The sequence below is a fragment of the Elgaria multicarinata genome, chromosome 3 (genome assembly GCF_023053635.1).
Source record: "Elgaria multicarinata webbii isolate HBS135686 ecotype San Diego chromosome 3, rElgMul1.1.pri, whole genome shotgun sequence".
Classification (NCBI taxonomy): Eukaryota; Metazoa; Chordata; class Lepidosauria; order Squamata; family Anguidae; genus Elgaria; species Elgaria multicarinata.
The window spans coordinates 46307910-46326142 of NC_086173.1; the positions used below are offsets into that span (position 1 = coordinate 46307910).

General features: G+C 40.5%; 1 protein-coding gene across 3 annotated transcripts in view; it reads right to left on the reverse strand.

The window, feature by feature from the left end:
* The window catches only part of RPTOR (regulatory associated protein of MTOR complex 1), a 347409-nt gene that overhangs the window by 105307 nt on the left and 223869 nt on the right, over positions 1 to 18233 (reverse strand). For all 3 annotated transcript variants that reach the window (XR_010025185.1, XM_063120110.1, XM_063120109.1), the window contains exons 12-17: positions 15601 to 15684; positions 14509 to 14619; positions 5024 to 5098; positions 3506 to 3571; positions 3130 to 3321; positions 2263 to 2403 (exon numbers count right to left, since the gene is read on the reverse strand). Coding sequence is in view for 2 of the 3 variants with exons in the window: in XM_063120110.1 (XP_062976180.1) it covers positions 2263 to 2403; positions 3130 to 3321; positions 3506 to 3571; positions 5024 to 5098; positions 14509 to 14619; positions 15601 to 15684 (669 nt within the window). In the remaining variant the exon portion in view is untranslated. The remainder of the gene's footprint in view (positions 1 to 2262; positions 2404 to 3129; positions 3322 to 3505; positions 3572 to 5023; positions 5099 to 14508; positions 14620 to 15600; positions 15685 to 18233) is intronic.

Genomic DNA, 18233 nt, shown 5'->3' on the forward strand with positions numbered 1-18233 from the left:
CCCTTATTTAAAGGAATGTTATTGGGAAGAATCAAGGATTTTTTAATGGGGGGACGGGACACCTGCCTGTAGATGAAGCAGCTTCAGCTGCCAGAGACTCACATTGGCTAAAAAAAACCCCTACCCCCTAACACTTCTTAGCAGTGCTGCTGAAGACAGGAGATTAAAAAGACAAGAGAAAGCCAAAGAGAAGGGGCCATATGGGAGGAAAAAGATGAAGCTTGCTGTGCTATCAATTTAACATAAGGATTCCACTGGCAAATGGGTAAGGGGAATACAAAAAGATCCAGGAAAATATGACTGCAGAAGTAGAGTGTGTGAGGAACGTGTTTTAGGAACATAAGCCAAGTACAGAAAACAAAACAAATCTGAGGACAGCCAGTCTTTCCCATCACCACTTGTTCACAAAATATTAAGAGGTGCACACCGACCACAAGATTCAACTCGGACCCTGATTTGGTGCTTCAGAAAATGGCCCAAATTCTGCCTGGACCAATTCGGATGCCATCTGCTTTGATTTGGGTTCCAAACCCAAGATGAGATTTGGAAATCCATGGCTTCATGCCACCCACTGGCTACCATGGGAAATAAAGCATGGCTATATATGTTTTTTCCTGTTTGTCAGAAATGGTGGAAATTTGCAAACATAGTGGTGCCAATGAGGGTATTACGACTGCCAAATCTCAGACAAATAGGTACAGTGGCTTTTGTGCTATGTACCTTTACACAAACACACGCACACTTGTGTGTGCGTATAAAGTTAAATGTGGAAGGTGAATCTTCATATTAGAGGGGTGTGTGTGTGTGTGTGAGAGAGAGAGAGAGAGAATGATTCACTTTCCCTTCTCCCCATTTTTTGGGGGAAATTTGTATGAAAATGGCACATATCATAGAGATATCTCCTGACAAGAAAACTGCAAAGTTTCAGAAAGATATGTGCAAAAGCTAGAAAGTTATAATGATTGAACCCCTCCCTCATCCCACACCCCTTCATCAGCATTTAAAAGAAATGAAAGCAAAAGATCCTATTTTTTGAGAGACACTGCCTTTCTAAAGTCAAATTACAAGCAAAGCATCATACAGGTTCCAGCTTTGATTCTGGTCAGTTTGGAGGGAACTCTGCTTCACTCTCAGGAACACCAAAAATAGCCCAAAGAGCCTGATTTGGCTCAGCTTTCAACCCAATCTGCTGCACATCCCTACAAAACATTCATATTACTCTATAACATACCAATTTGTAGACATGTCATATTTTACTTTATTCCTTAATGCTTCCAGATCAGAATTTCAAAAGTATAATATTTTAATTGTGCTCTTTTTATGTAGCATCAATATCTGATGGATAACCATCATATTCTGGAATAAGTGGGCTAGCCCTTAAAGGAAGAGACAGCTGGGAATCCTAAATTGCCCCCTGATGACATTACGAAAAGCATTTAAAACATCCATTTTTAGAATCATGTTTCAATAAAATGGACATTAATGGTTTCTCCTGGCCTGAAGGATCTCTATGGAATTTCTAAAGAGGAAAGATAAAAGTTAAGAATACTTTACTACTGTTTGTACAGTGGTTTTCAGGTAACATTTCATAATCCTCAATTCTGAATCCTGAATCCCTGGAAGGTTCGATAACCTTTCCATGCTTTCAAACTGAAGTTTACAGTAATTTGTGAGCCCACAGCTGAACTGATATTTTAATATCAATTCAGCCACCTCGCTTAAAGTTCAGTACATGAACTAGTTATCAGACTATTTCTCAAGACAATTTGCCTATCCAAAGGTTTTGTCCCTTGATATTCAGCAATAGTAGTGGCTATTGGACTCAGCTGAGTAATGTTTTTACACTCTTGCTTTTTCAGTATCTAACATGTTTATGTGCTGCTCCGGGGAAAAGTGAAAGTTCAGCACAAATGGCAAAGGGACCTGAACGTATGTATCATTTGAGCATAGGAAGCTGACTCACACAGAATCTGATCACTGGTCCATTTAGCCCATTATTGTTTACCCTGGCTGGCAGAGCCTCTCCAAGGTCTTAAGCAGAGGTCTGTCCCAGCTCTACTAGGAGATGCTGGAGAGTAAGCCAGTGGCAGATGATCTATCAGTGAGCTACAGCGTTTCTCCATTTCTGATAAATCGAAGTTATGAATAACTGTAATGAACTATGAAAAGACACTGTAGACAGTACTAATAAGCTGAGCTCTAATCTTGTTAGCAGTAACATGGAGTCACTAGCATCTAGACCCCCTTGTCTCTTTGCTATACCTTTCGGACCATGGGACTTCCATCATTGATGAGCTGAGCCAGCATCATTGCAACATTGTGATCAATGGTAGTAGAATGATCAGTCCGCTCAGCTGAATTGCCTACAAAGGTTCCAAGGGCAAACACTGCAGCACAGCGAACCTGCAAGAGAAACATAATTCACCAATACTCTCCGGAACCACTTCGTGTGCCCTTTGTCACTCACATGTGTAGATATACCTAAGATGTCATAAAAGAATATTCCCATTATATTGAAAATGACACTCACATTAAGGTTACTTCTAGTGAATAAATGCAGGCATATTTCACACACACGGTAGTCCCTAGACATACAAGCTGAAAGCTAGTCAATAAGACTGCAATGATTAATTGACTCATCATTCAGTATAATACATTTTAAGAACTTGTAACTGACTATAAAGGTGCCCCTGCTTAATTGGGCAACATGTGTTTTAAAAAGATGATGATAACAATAATAATTTTATTTACTTAAAATTATTTTAGTCTGTCTTTAAGGATAATAATACGAGGCATCCCCCCTTTTGTCTCATATAAAATTACTGCTTCAGAATTATTGTTTTTATCCATATTCAAACTTAATAACTGGATTACTGAGTTAAAAGCCATGCAGCTAATTGACGTTGCAGCCTTACTTGTTAATATTTAACCAAAGCCTTTCTAAACGTTTGTGTGTTAGCCAAATGCTTCCAAAAATTGAGTGCTTATTCCACAAAAAATGAAGTATTGCTATTTCTTTTAGCCAGGCACTGACCGTGCCATGTAACAAGGTGAGGCTGGTTTGGGCAGCCAAACTCAAGAGGCTTCATTCTTTCTCATGGATACTTATTTCGAAACGTAGCGGATTACCTCTGGGATTGGATCAGAGAGAAGGCTATAGAGCTTTTCATGGGCACTGTCCCTCACGCCGCACCACCTTGCAGAGTCAAAATTTTGCCAAATTCTCCCCAAGCAAATAGCCACCCACTGGCGCAGAAGAGGGTGAGGATCATTCAGCTGCTCCAGGCAAATGGCAATCAAGTTCCCTTGAAGGCAAGCTTCCTACAACAAAGGGCAGGGCGTGACATTGTAACAAATTGCTTACCAATACATCATTACTAAGTAAAAATTTCCTCTTGTGTGGGGGTGGGATGGGGAAGATGCATGGGGTTAGTCACATTTTTACTAAAGATTATTCGTGAGATCAGATGTGGAGCCAACCCCCTCTTTCCTCACTTGCACTCACCTGCCCTGTATTGTAGTTGTTGACAATCACTGCCAGGATGAAAGCTGTCATCGTCCTGTGTTCAGCCTTAACACACAGACACAAGAACATTTTTATTTTTGAAGCTTGGAAAAAGCAATAAATGAATGCTTCAGGGTAAAAGACAGATAACATCATTGCTGCAGAAATGTGTGTCCCTTGACATTGGGTGACTTCAAGACTTACTTGAACTTAACATCCAAATTGCATTATTAAATGAAAACAGGAAGATGGACATGAAAATTAACCAATCTTTCTCAGGTGGTGATATGGCTGCCCTTTGACAGGAAATGAGATAATTCTGTTTAATGTGGGTTCTGATGTGAGGTGGGAAGTGCTGTTTTAAATTTAAATGTTAGCAATAAGAAATCAAAGCCTCTACCAATACATAACACACAGATAGAAATGTGTCTTATAGGATAAAAAGACGGCTTAGTGTTTGTATCTTTCTGTAAAAGAATTCTGGGAATTTTCTGCTGCCTGCCTCCATTTGTGTCAAATACCAACAACAGTGTTGCTTTGTGCTTCAGATACATTCTTAAAAAAAAAACTATAAACACATTTTTCAAGGCCACTACCTTTTATATGCAGTATAGAGAGACTGCTAATTATTCTGTACTTTGTTACATTTTCTCCTTAAATGCAAGGCTGAAAAAAATGTAGATAAGAGACCAGTGCCCCACTGATTCATGCAAGCAATTGCTGCTTAGTGAAGAAAAGGCAGCATCCTTATCACAACTACTTTTCTCAACAGTTTTAAATGTATTTGTTGTTAAAAGCTGTACAATACCTTTTTCACATGGAACAGGTATTTATATACTGCACAACTGAAAATGCTACACAACTGAAAGATGTCTGTGTACATAACAATTAATTAGCAAAAATAATTAAGATCCTTTAAATCGGTTCTTTGGCTTGTTAGGTATATTGTACACAGTCCCAACAGTGCCATAAGAGCATAAGATGACCCCTACTGGACCAGACCAAAGGTCCAGTATCCCCTTTCCAACCAGACCCCTCTGGGAAGCTGGGCATGAAGGCAATATCCCTCTTCCACTCTTACAACTGGTATTCAATGACATACTGCTGGTGAACATGGATATTCCATTTAACCATCATTGACAGACCGTGAAGTTGTCTAACTCTCTTTTAAAGCCACCTAACCCAGTTGCTACGGCCCTGTTTTAGGAAGTAAATTCCATACATTAATCATGTATTGTATCAAGAAGCACTTTCTTTGGTCTTTCCTAAATATACTACCCATCAGCTTCATTCCCTTAAGGGAGAAGGAAAACGTTCTCTCTTTCTCCTTGCTATTACTCAACAGAACATCACGCATATTACAACTACATGATAAGAACCTCTCTCCATCTACAAATGCAACAGCACAGCTGCCTCAGAAGAGCAGCACTTCAACCAAGATCAAGCATGCAAGTTCTAAACATGGGGGATTGAGGGGTGGGAGGGATGGACAGGGGAGGGCTGATTATTTGACCTTACCGGCATGTAGGGATCTGCCAAAACAGAAAGGAAATATTTGTGACCATTGTCCTTCACAAGGTCGGCTTGGCATGACTGAAAAACAAGATTGGTGGGGTTGGTGGGGGGAGGGAGAGAGAAAACAATGAGTAGAATAACCTGAGAAGTATGTCTTCTAAGCCTTCAGATGATTTATGAATATTTCATGTCACGGTATTTTTTTTTTCTTCAAGTCCAATTTTCAATTGATCTGAGAAACAAAGAAGTTGAAGCAGGCTTCTTTTAACAGGACATTGGCCAAAAATCTCAATCAAAGTCTGTATTACTGGAAGCACAGGACAGCTGCTCCATGTCTGGGGGAGCCCAAGGCCCTCTGGTAAGATTCTCCAAGCTATTCACTCAGTTTTTCAACTTTGTGTGTTGGTACCCATTATCAACAAGCACATCTGCAGAGAACAGTTCAGCTCCTGCTCAGTGAGCCTAGGCACTATATTGGCAGTACATTTGTAGGCCAGGTGTAGAAAAAAATAACCATCTTCCCTACTATTTCTTCTCTAACAAACACTCGGATTCCTCCTATTTCTCCTCCTGTGACTTTTATCCTACTAAAGTCAGAACACCATAGGAAGGAAGAGAAAATGAATTTAACAATTGTTATGCTTTTTCCCTTCCAGAAGCTACCTTGGGAACCAGGTGGCTCATTTGGCATTGGCATTCTTTTCTGTTCTCTGTGTAAGATGGGGCAATTCGATTTGCGTAAGTCACAAGGCTCTGCTTGAAAGTACATAGTCTCTAGTCTAAATTATGTGTGTGCTTCAGTGCTATGCAGATGCTGATCATGCTTCCCCTGAACATACTTCACACTGTAACAGATTATTATTATTATTATTATTATTATTATTATTATTATTATTATTATTATTATTAGATTTTCTGGTCTAAGCCCTTAGGGAGCAGGCATAGATATACAATTTATTCCACAGTTGCAATTATGCCATGAATGGGTAAAAGTTGGCTTCCAGAAGATTTCTAATCATTATAGTTGTAGACATAAGTCTTAAAAATGTAGAGCTTTAAAAACTGTTTTTACTAACTGCCCTCCAATATTTAGAAAGTCCCATTCCTCCTCTTGTTTCTACTACTGGGCTTTATACAAGGAGGACATAGTACCTAACCCAGTGAGGGAGCCATTAACAATTAGGATTGCCACAGAACAGAGTTTGTGCCTAATTAATTATAATTTTATTTATTAGATCAAAACCCTTAAACATTTGAAATGTGTAAAATATTTGATTCATTCTGTTAGCATAACTCTTCTTTTTAACTCTTAAGAGGTTCTTATATGCACTTCACTGTGTTAAAAACTTTCTAATTTGATCATCAGATTTATATTTCCTTAAAGATCTAGCTGCTTTTACCAAGGTCTGTTTACTTTTTCTACACTCTGCATCAAACTAGGATTTTGTATATGATTCTGTCTTCTGGTGCCCAGGTTTTACCAAAAAGGGTCTTAGGTTTTCTAACAGAGCCTGGTACAGATTAAGGGTGCTACCTGCCTTATTTATGAATTCATCTCTTAGCTTCATCATGGTCTGATTCCCCAGAATTTGCTTTATTTTTCATCTGCCACCATTAGTGTCCATCTAATATGCCTTTCCCCGATACACACACCCTGCACAGAGTGTATGACAATGGGCCATTTGTTGCTCTATAGGGTCTAACTTATAGCAGCCTCCACATGGCTCTGTATTCCTGCCTATCAACCCTACATCAGTTTATATCTTAAGAGGTGAAAAAACAAAGTCTGATCATATTTGTTTGATTTTGTATACAGGGATAAACAACCCATTTTTAAAGCATGATAAACAAGGATGGAATTCTGCCAATTGGAGTAAATTTTTAAAGACTCACATTATGAGGGCAGGGAACAGTTCTCTCTCTGATGGTGTCCCTAAGTGCACCCCTTTATTTTCTTCAATATATAAGAATTGTGTTGTACTTGGGGGTGCTGCTTTCCACCCCTAACACTGGGTGGCTCCCAGTGTTGGCTTCCAGGTGTCTTGGAGAAGGAAAAGTCCTTGAAATATACACGCCCTCTCACCACATACACTCTACCCATCATGGTGCTAGTGTCTAATGATAAGGTTGGGGCACAGTCAAGCTCTTCTGATATAGAAGAATTCCCTTTGAAAGTGAGCATTCCCCACATTTCACATGGGATGCCAATTAAATGAGAATCAAGCAGCCTAGTTTTTACTGCTAATAATTCTCATCAGCAACTGCTTCTAGAGACGTCCTGTACTAGCAACGCAGCTCAGGCTTTGGGGATGACATATTAAGGCCAGAAAAAGATGAATGAATACATACATATATTTATATGAAAGACAAAAGTAACAATTGGTGGAGAGGAGAGAAAAGAAGAAAACTGAGTTTACTTTGAACTCTCCTTGTGGCAGTGAATTCTGCAGGATGCTACATACAAGAGGGTGGGTGGGAGGAAACAATAATGCATTTTTAATCAGGAATATAGAATGATTTCAAAAGAAGGAGCCTGGAAATACAAAGATGCAATATAATATTACCTTGCTCAGGTAACTAAATTGGTGTCAAGCCTCTAGAGGCTTCACTGTTGCTTTGGGGTGGGGAGAGTTTGCTGCTTTAAAAGTCTGGCTATTTTGGACCCTCATTAATGTTGCTGCTATATAGCAAACTGGCCATGTATATACAGAAACTGACTACTACTTCTACCAGATCCAAACAGTAGTCTGTCACCTGCGAAAAGCATAGCCTGCATTCGAAGTTTATGTTAATACATGGATTGTTAAGCTGTACTCTCAATATCATACCTGTGAAAAATACTTAATATACAGCATCCATGCCATCTCTCTCTTTTAAGGAATTAACACATCCCAGTAACAACAGAATGATGGCAAGCTTGAGGGAGAGGATCCTTACTCCAGCTCAAGTGTAGTTGTTGCTGTTATTATGTCCCGTGTATATACAAAATATATCCTACACGGCATACAAAGTTAAAAACCATTTAAACAAGACAAAGTTATCCATGCTCTGATAACCTCTCGCTTGGATTACTGAAATGCGTTATATGTGGGGCTGCCTTTGTCCGGAAGCTTCAGCTGGTACAAAATAGGGCAGCCCGTTTACTAACAGGGACTGGCCGGCGAGATCACATTACGCCAGTCCTTTTCCAGCTTCATTGACTGCCAGTCCAGGTCCGGGCCCGATTCAAAGTGCTGGTATTAACATTTAAAGCCCTAAATGGTTTGGGGCCAGGTTATTTGAAGGAACGCCTCCTCCCATATGTACCTGCCCAGACCTTAAGATCATCTACACTCCAAAGGAAGTGAGGCAGGTGGCTACTAGGAGGGCTTTCTCTGCTGTGGCACCCCGGTTGTGGAATGAGCTCCCCAGAGAGGTCCGCCTGGCGCCTACACTGTACTGCTTTCGTCACCAGCTGAAGACCTTTTTATTCTCTCAATATTTTAACACTTAATTTTAACCTAAATTTAAATCTTACTGTTTTAACTCTGTATTTTAATCTTATATCAATTTTGCTGTGTAGTTTTATCCTGTTTGTGCTTTTTATACTGCATTTTGTAATTGTGCTTTTAACCTGTTGGTTGTTTTATTGTGGTTTTAATTTTTGTGAACCGCCCAGAGAGCTTCGGCTATTGGGCGGTATAAAAATGTAATAAATAAATAAATAAATAAATAAAACAATATCCTAGGCAGCATAAGAATGTTAAAAACATTTTTTTTAAAAAAGATAAATCAATAAAACAATATGCATAAAAACAATATATAATGGCCAGCCATAAAATTCTAAAAGGGAAAGCCTGCCGGAATAATAGAGGCTTTACTGCCTGCTTAAAGAAAATCAAAGAAGTCGGCAGGTGCATTTCATCTGGCAGGTCATTCCACAGCTGAGGGGTAGCAAAGGAAAAGGTCCTCTGGCGTGTGACTGACCATCTCACATTAGCCAGTCGCAGCAGATGACCCTCCGAGGAGCTGAAGTGGAGGTCTGAAACATAGGGGAGGAGGCGCTCTTTAAGGTACCTTGGACCTAGACCACGTAGGGCTTTAAAGGTAAGAGCCAGCACTTTATATTTTGCCAGGAAAGGAATTGGCAGCCAGTGTAAAGCTTTTAAAACCGGTGTTATATGGTCTTCACAGGGTGTCCCAGACACCAACCTGGCTGCCTGGAGACCAAGTATGAGATGCTGTATTATTACTGAAAAGCACAAGTTATTTATTTTTACACGTTTGGAACATTTTTATTGATCACAAGATCTTACTGTTCCCTACAAGTTCTCCTAAGCAGCATATTTATGTGGCACTTAGATGCACAATTTATAGGGATCACAGCATTTCAATTGGAAATTTCAATATTCTTTTATTTAAACATGTATTGCCATAAATGCACTTAAATATTGTTCAAATGCGGTTTTATTAATTTAGTTGTTTCTCACTTTATTTATAATAAGTATCCCAATGGCACCATTGTGAACATGGAGTTTAAATTAACACTACCTAGCTTATGTGTGGCCAGGAGAGGGATCGTGGTGGTCACTTGCACTGTCATTATCCAGGCCATTGCAGCAAAAGTTATAACTGACTTGTTAATTTTGGCACCTACTAGTTGACTTGTTTATATTTATCTATGGCCATAAGGAGGATTTCTTAAAAACAAAAACAGGAGAGTTGATGTTCCATTGGTCTTATTCTAGTAGCCTTAACATTCAGGCCATTTGTTGGATATCTGCAAGTTCTCACCACCCTTCACCCTTTTGTTCCACCAGAAAAACTATGCTGTACTACTACAAAAAAGACTTTATAAGAGGTCCAAAGCTTACTTATTGGAGAGTTTTGGATGTCCAACAGGCCATTTAGAGCATGAGGGAAGACAACAATATTGGGAATGTAGAAAAGTCTATACCTGATGTATAGTCAGATATATCAAATCTATTCCTGATGTTAGGAGTGGCAGGAGAGGTGCTTCCACCATCTGTTCCCATTCGCCACAAGAGAAGCGGGACAGGATGCACAAGCACCTCTCCTGACGCTTTGCAGTGGTAGGAGAAGTGCTTGCACATCCCGTCCCCCTTCTCTTGTGGCGAAAGGGGACAGCGGGTGGAAGCATCTCTCCTGCTTCTGAAAGCTGCGGGAGAGATCCTTGTGCCGCTGTCCACCCATTCTTTGTGGAGAAGGGGCAGGCGCTGCCGCAAGGATCTCTCCTGCAACTGCCAGAAGCAGGAGGGATGCTTCTTCCGCCTTTCCCCACTATACATTTGGGGCCTCGTGCCCCATATCGAAATGGATCATGGGGGGGGGGGGCGGCGGCAAAGGATGTCTCCCATGGCTTGACGTGAAACATCAAACCGTGGGAGAAATCCTTCCATCGATTGCGGTGGCCTGCCCCATCCAGGGACAGGATTTGCACATTCCTGGGAACATGAGGGGAGCCACATATTGCAGCACCCCACCCAGGGACAGCACGTCCCATGAGAATCCCCCTTCATGCTGGGTCCTAACCTGGCACGAAGGGGGATTCTCATGGGAACCAATGCCACTATTTGGTGGTCAGGGCAGAGAGGAGATGGGGGGCGGAAATAGTCAACCGTGTATTAATAGTCAGCTCCATGGATGACTATTTAGGGGGTACTCCCAAGACAACATGATAATAGTCATCTGTGGAGTTCACTATTAACACATGGCTGACTACTGTGTCATCTGAATGGGGCCACTATCACAATCTCCTCCAAATTTCAATAACAGTTGAACTCACAATCAATTTCTTTGCTCAGTTTCTGCCACTATTACTTGCACTGTGCATGCTGAGATGTGCACTATCCAGTAAACCTGGATAGTGTATCCAGTAAACCTGGATAGTGAAAAACAATCTGTGAATACTGCAGCAGCGATTGACAGGACTGTCCCAAATATACAGGAACAAAAGATCCTCCCACAAGGCATGCATAGACAGTTTTGTTTTTTGTTTTTTTAAAAAGAAGAAGTTATCACTCCTGCCAACATTGCCAACCTGTCAACTCTGAATGGCAATGCCTTTTTAACTGAAAGGGCTACACACTAGAAACATTCCAAAACCGCATTTTCCAATATAATACACTTTTATGCATTCAACTGCATACTTGAGGCATCCTCCCACTCCTCCCTCTATGAACTTCTAGTTTTTTGTTCATCCTGCAGACAAAACCACAAAATGCAGGAGATACTTCTGTCCAGAAGAATATAAGATAAAAGCTAGTAGGAAGAATAAATAGATAGCTTTGAGTCTTCATTCTTTCATCCAGATGCACACATTGTGCAAGAAATGAGATGAACCACAAACTATGATCCAGGGTTCAGCACTCCTGACAATAAAGTCACAGTATATGTGCTAGAGAGAATGTGAAACAAATTTCTAATTGAACTGGAAGTCTGTTTTAAACATATGTTTATTATGAGCCTCGTGTGGCGCAGAGTGGTAAAGCAGCAGTTTCTGCAGCTGAAACTCTCCCCACGGCCTGAGTTCGATCCCAGCAGAAGCTGGTTTCAGGCAGCCGGCCTTCCATCCTTCCGAGGTCGGTAAAATGAGTACCCAGCTAGCTGGGGGAAAGGTAATAACGGCCGGGGAAGGCAACGGCAAACCACCTCACTATAAGGCCTGCCAAGAAAACGTCAGCGAAAGCTGGAGTCCCTCCAAGAGTCAGCTTGCACGAGAGGTTCCTTTCCTTCTTCCTTATTATACTTATGGTATATCCTTCTCTCACATGGATGTCCCATCCAGGTACTGATTAGATTGCCATTCACTTACATTTAGCAATTCTGCAGGATCAATCAGAGCTCTGCTTCATGTTCTCTCCATGTTTGTGTAGCACTGTGTTCTCCAACCTGGTGCCCTCCAGATGTTTTTGACTCACTCATCAGCCCCAGTCAGCATGGCCAAGGGTCAGGAATACTGGGAACTGTAGTCCAAAACATCTGGAGGACATCAGGCTGGGAAAGGCTGTCACAGCACTTTCAAGTGTTTCAAGTACTTCACATGCATTAGCTATATGTAATTCTTCCAACAACCTTGCAAGGTAAGTCAGTATTATTATCCTGCATATTTCTGATAGGGGGACTGAGGCTAAGAGAGACCAACTTGCAATGCAGTGGTTTCACTTCAAAGGTGAATTCTGCACTAGTTTTTTTTTCCAGTTTACAGCTCAGTTTCTAAGCCACTACACACACACCATACCACACACCACACCAGAAAGGTTTTTACAGGGGTAAATCCATTTGTAGCTCCCCTCCTCTTCCACCCTCCTTTTCTTCTGCTGCACTTTTCAACAGATGTGATTTACAGCAACTGAACAATTAATCACTACATCTATCTTTCAGTCAACTCAATGAACAGCAGCTTCTCATGATCGCCTACAGCAGCTGGGATAATACTTTCACTTACATTTACAGTACATTCCCCTGCAGTCATCATTCCCTGACATAAATCTTACAAAACCACTAACTCTGGAATGCCATGGCCATGCAAGAAATGCACTCATCAGAACACTAACCCTTATGGGATGATTGCTGCTGGGTTAACAGGCATCGGACCATGTCCTTTTCTCTCCCCCTCTCCTCTTAGCACTGCATTTCATCCTTTTTGACACTTTGAGAGACAGTGAGGAAAATCTACTAGGTATTGAATTTTGGATGAATACTGCCAGCACAAATGTTACGCCTATGTTTTTATATTTCCGTTATGTATTTCGTCGCAATTCAGGGACCGAGGAAAGAAATGCTCAAACATTATCACCATTAATGTTCAAAGATAGGCTGGGAATTGTTTTCTGCCTCAGGGTTTTGTGGTGGACATCTTCCCTAGTTGCACTATTATGGCTAATGACTACTTACGGCTAATGGAAAAGCAGTGTGTGGACATGGGAAGGTATCCACAAATGATAAAGGAGAAAAAGGTACAAGCGTTATAAAATTCACTGGAGAAAATAGCAGGTGTGAGGTGGAAAGGGCTTCCTTTCCCAGAACTGCTGCTGAATGCTGGATCACAGAAAACATAACAAATAAATGAGGTCTAAGCTGTACAGGATTTACATTTCTGGCACCCTGAAGCATTGCACTTCAACAGTCTAAGCTGGAAAACTACATCCGGCCTTGTTTTTAAATAAGAGAATTTGTCCTATACCCCCTGACAACCATTACATTGGCATGTGTGCCTCCACAGTGTTGCGTGCCAGATTCAATGAATATATACTTACTCTGAATTATACATGGAGACTTGAATCTCCAGCCAAACAAGAACATGCATCAAAAATAAGCATTTTCCCCCCCCAGAACAGCTTGAAGATTACTTTTCATTTTCTTTGCCATATAAAATCCTCTTAAAACATTATCCAAAATATATTTAATAACACTAAACATAACTCTAGATCAGCAGGAAAGGATGTCAGTGCTTGATCACATCTCCCTCCTCCTGCTTGTGCTTAAAACCATTCATCAGAAAAGGCAATAAAAATACTCAGTCAACATCAACATTCAAAACGTCAGGTTTTTTAAAAAGTATCTGTTTTTGTTGTTGTACCGCTTACACTGGCTAATGATTTCTGTCTGCAATTACTTTTTTTGCACAATGCAAGCCGATACACATTTTGGAATAGACAAACAGAGGTATGTGAAGAGCACACAAACATCTGTCCAGTTATAAAAGGATGTCTGGCAGAGGCTGGATAAGACAAACAGGATAAAACTAATCCTAGTCAACAAAAGTGTCTAGGTACATACTCAAAAGAAAATGAACTGCTAAAAGTCTGCACTTCATAGTTATCCATGACCTCATGTCCTATATGTTCCTCCAAGGAAAATTTTCCTATACAGACCGAGATAATAGGATGCATTTATTAACCAGAATAAAAGGCTTGGGCCTCGAGCCTCTCTCATTTAGAGTTCAGCACTGGTTAGGAACCTCAGAGAAGAGAGACCATATTGCATACTTCATTAGAAAAACATAATGGGTTAGAGATTTCCAGCAGATAATATTTATACTTGATGCCCTCATTAATGAGGATTTCACAACAATACTGAAGCTATCCCCCATTTTTCCCAACCTTCCTACATTTCATCACAAAAACTATAATTTTCTGTCCTGATTGTTGTACAATGATGTGGAAATCAATTCAAATCTATTGACAGAAAATAGCCGCCAATTTAAAATGATGCTGGGAAATGAGAATGAAAGAGGTACAAATGGAGCCAACAGGCAGGGGACTGAGTTTTTGCCAGAAAGATCTACAATTAAATACTAACTTGCTTGTGGTTCCAAATTCATTCACCTTGGGCAAGTCTCTCATTCTCATCTCATCCCAAGCATGTCATTCTCATCTCATCCCAAGCATGAACAAGTTAAGTCACATGTTAGTGCTGCAATTATTGAGACACAGCTTTTGAAATACTCTGCATTGTCACCAAATTAACATTTCATGGTTACTCACACTGTCCACTGCAAGGATTTTGGCCCAGATGAAGACCAGAAGAGGCCTTAGCTCTCGAGCAGAACTCTGAAGGAGCTTTAATACATAGGGGAAAATGCCAACAGACAAAGCCTGAGGGAAGAAAATTGAGAATAGAACATAAGCTTAGGATATGTAGGGTGTGTGTTGAATATGCTGACCCCCCTACAAATGTTAATAGCATAAGGAATATCTGATAAGAAATCATTATCACAATGACGTTGATAAAAAGGGATAACGTCTGCATATTTGTCTCAGGTCAATTTTATTCCTGAGTGTCACCAGATACTGTCAAACTCATCTGGCTTGCCAAAACCAAGGCATAATTTAGTACCAGTCTTTGCTCAGTACACAATGTACTCATGAAGCACAGCTCTCCACAGCCTTTGGATTTTGGACCTCTTGCTCCTACAAGTAGACAGACTGCAAAATCTAGTCATCAATCTTTCCACTAGCATTATTTTTAATGGACACAAATCTTCTTTTCTTCGCTTCCTCTCATTTTAATTTATAAGCTTTCATTTTTACATATAAATAGTTACTCCAACAATGGCTTGTGCACCCAGCCATAAATAGGACAAATCCTCAAGTGATTTTAAACCATGACCCTTCCCCTTTAAAGTCCAGGTAGCCCACGTGTGAAGCGTGGATAAAATTTACAACAGCTGGGCAATCATCTAGCTTTTTATTCTCATTTTAGTCAGGCAGCTTGTTCAATAAATTCAGCATGCCCACAAGAAGCTGTCTGAGAATTCACATTACCTCTCTTATTATCACTACACCCAACCTCAGATGGAATTGGAGAGGCCAAACAAGGATGGAGATTGCTGTCTTCACTTAATGAGTACTACATATAAAAAGGATTCTCATCAACTCCTAGAGCCAGCTGAACTCTGGCACACTGATTTATGTTGACCTTAGGGGCATCCAGTTGCTGACAGACAGTGGCCATTTCTGCGAACTTGTGGGACATTATTTTCCATACCGTGCAAGAATACGTTCATCACTCATACATTCTGATTGTATAGGAAACTTCTTTCCTCTTCCAAAGAGATGGCCATAATATATACCCACCAAGCTAACGGCCCAAGGACCCAGGTCCAAAAATCTTCCTAATAAATCAAGAGCTCGCAGCCGATGCACTTGACTCAACAGCACCTGCAAAAAATAAGAGGGGAAAATAGGTAGCACCGGGTGGGTGAGGTGGGGGGGATGACACACACATACACTTTTGAAACTCTGGAGGATATATAATAAGACAGACTGAGATAAGGCTATGTTGAAGCATCAGTATTTCAACTCCAGAGGTTTATGATTACTGTACAAAATTGTGAGTCAAGCCATATACTATATGTATTACATGGTATGCATTATATGATCCAAAAATAAAGCAACTAGAAGACTTTTTAGAAAACATTTATCCACTGTAGAGATGGAAACATGATATAGCATTCTCTTTTTCTCTCTCTTTTTGAGGAAGCAAAAACATGCTGACAAACCCCAAACAAGGGCGTGCTGTTCCCTTATGCCTTGCTGAGAGCCTTCCACAGGTTTTGGCTAGCCAGTGCTATTTTAAAAAATGCTGGAGAGGAGTGTCTTGCTCAAGGCCACAAACTGAATAAGAGACAGAGGTGGGAGACTCAGCCCCAAGCTATTCTTTTAACCCCACATTTGGTGTTGCAACACAACCCCTTTCACAGAAGGCAAATTGGTGACCCCATTTTTTCCACCAATGTCAACAACAAAGCTAGGCCATGCTCTCTCTCCCATTTAGTCTCCCGCCAACATTTATAACGACTACGGGGGAAAGCAGAGGAGTCTGGCTCTCAGAGATTGGAGAACAATGGCTTTGTTGTTTGAAAAAAGCAGCTGGTTGGTCAGCAGCCACCACCATACCTTGCTAACCCATCTGTGAACCAGCCTCCTCCACTCACCCACCTGTCATGAATTGGTAGAGCAGGTGCCTATTTGTCACTCCAGAGGAACTCGCAGGATCAGGCAGGGAGTGAATTTTGAAAACTACATTTGTGTGCCTGTGCTGGTGCTCTATTGCTGGAGCCCCATAGCCTTAGGTCGTGGCTACACATCTTGAGAGTGAAAAATAAATTACAATTATTCTGTATTGATTATTTTTTTTACTGTATTTTCCCCTCCTTAAGATGGTGATGCAACATGCTCTGCAAACTGAACAAGGGTGGGTGGGTAAACCACTGATTACAAGAGAACGGTCTCCCATATTGCATACTTCTCAACAAAAGAGACATTATGCAGAATGGGTGCCTGTTTAGATGAAGCTAAGGGAAAACGTTGGAGATATGATGGTGTATGTGAAGGAGGGGATGGAGGGAGAGAGACTGAAGTGAGAATTAAATCTGTAGTCCAAAATATAATGAACAGCAAGAATCTACTCAAAAGGACAGAAGCAATAATCAGTCTTTTCTTTTATGGATGTGAAGAGGTTAGAGTCAAAGGGGTGCAGGAGGAAGTAGCACATTAGTAATTTAATACAAACTCATTAAAGCCATGTCTAACTATGTTAATGAGCTGGTAGTTCTACAGAGTTACATTTAGCTGGGTGTGAAATCTTATCAGGCTGTGTCCTGTCTCTTCTCATTGTCTTAACAGAATTAAGGTTAGGGACTGCAATGTTTAATCTCTGGTGTGAAGTCAATAGCATTCCCAGCCTGCGTCATAAATCCAGTGTTTCCAGCCCTCCTTTTTACACTACAGTGCTCTTTAACGTTGTTTAATATTTAAAATTTTTCTGTCCTTCACCCTTGCTCCCTGAAATTCTGATTTCTACCCAACACCATACTCTAAAATCTAATATAATATAAAATATTAGATTAAATTAAAATGTGAACCACCCAGACAGCTTCAGCTATTTGGTGGTATAAAAATGTAATAAATAAATAAAATTAAAGACAAAATAAATAAGATTAAAGACAAAGTAAAGACAAAGTGATTGTCCAAGAGGCAGCTGGACAACCATCTGTCAGGGATGCTTTAGGGTGGATTCCTGCATTGAGGAGGGGGTTGGACTCAATGGCCTTGTAGGCCCCTTCCAACTCTGCTATTCTATGATTCTATACATCTCAATAAACTGTTACTTGGATAAAGGCCAAAAGAGAGTGGACTTAGTCAACAACCGTGCTGCCTGTTTGTCTATGTTCTAAGACATTAGACAAGAATTGAGAAAACAAAGACAAGGAACTGAAATGAGACAATTTTGAAAACTACTGCTACTATATAGCATTTATTTAGCACCTGTGTGATGTACAGAACAGAAGTATCATCCTTGCACAAAAGGAGATATCAAGGACCAAAAAATAAACAATAGAAAAAAGAGAAGGGGAAATCCATGCCGCTGTGAAGAAGACAGTAAGGGGAAGCTGGGCAATGGCCTGAAGATAGGAGTGGCAACAAAGGAGGCTGACAGCAGTCAGTCGCAAGCAGAATGGAAGAAGGAGGAATTTAAGAATTGTCTTACTGGATTAGACTAAGGTCCATCAAATATAGCATTTGTCTACAACCACAGTTGTTGAGAAAATAGATAGCTGCTCGTCTTCTGTATCAGGTTAGTGAGGGGCAGTATACCTCTGAAATTGAGGACCTGTGTTTTCTGTATTTGTGCAATGCCTTGAAAAAGCCATCTAAGCTAGTGGCCATTACTCCATCTCAGGCAATGAATTCCATAAGCTAGTTAT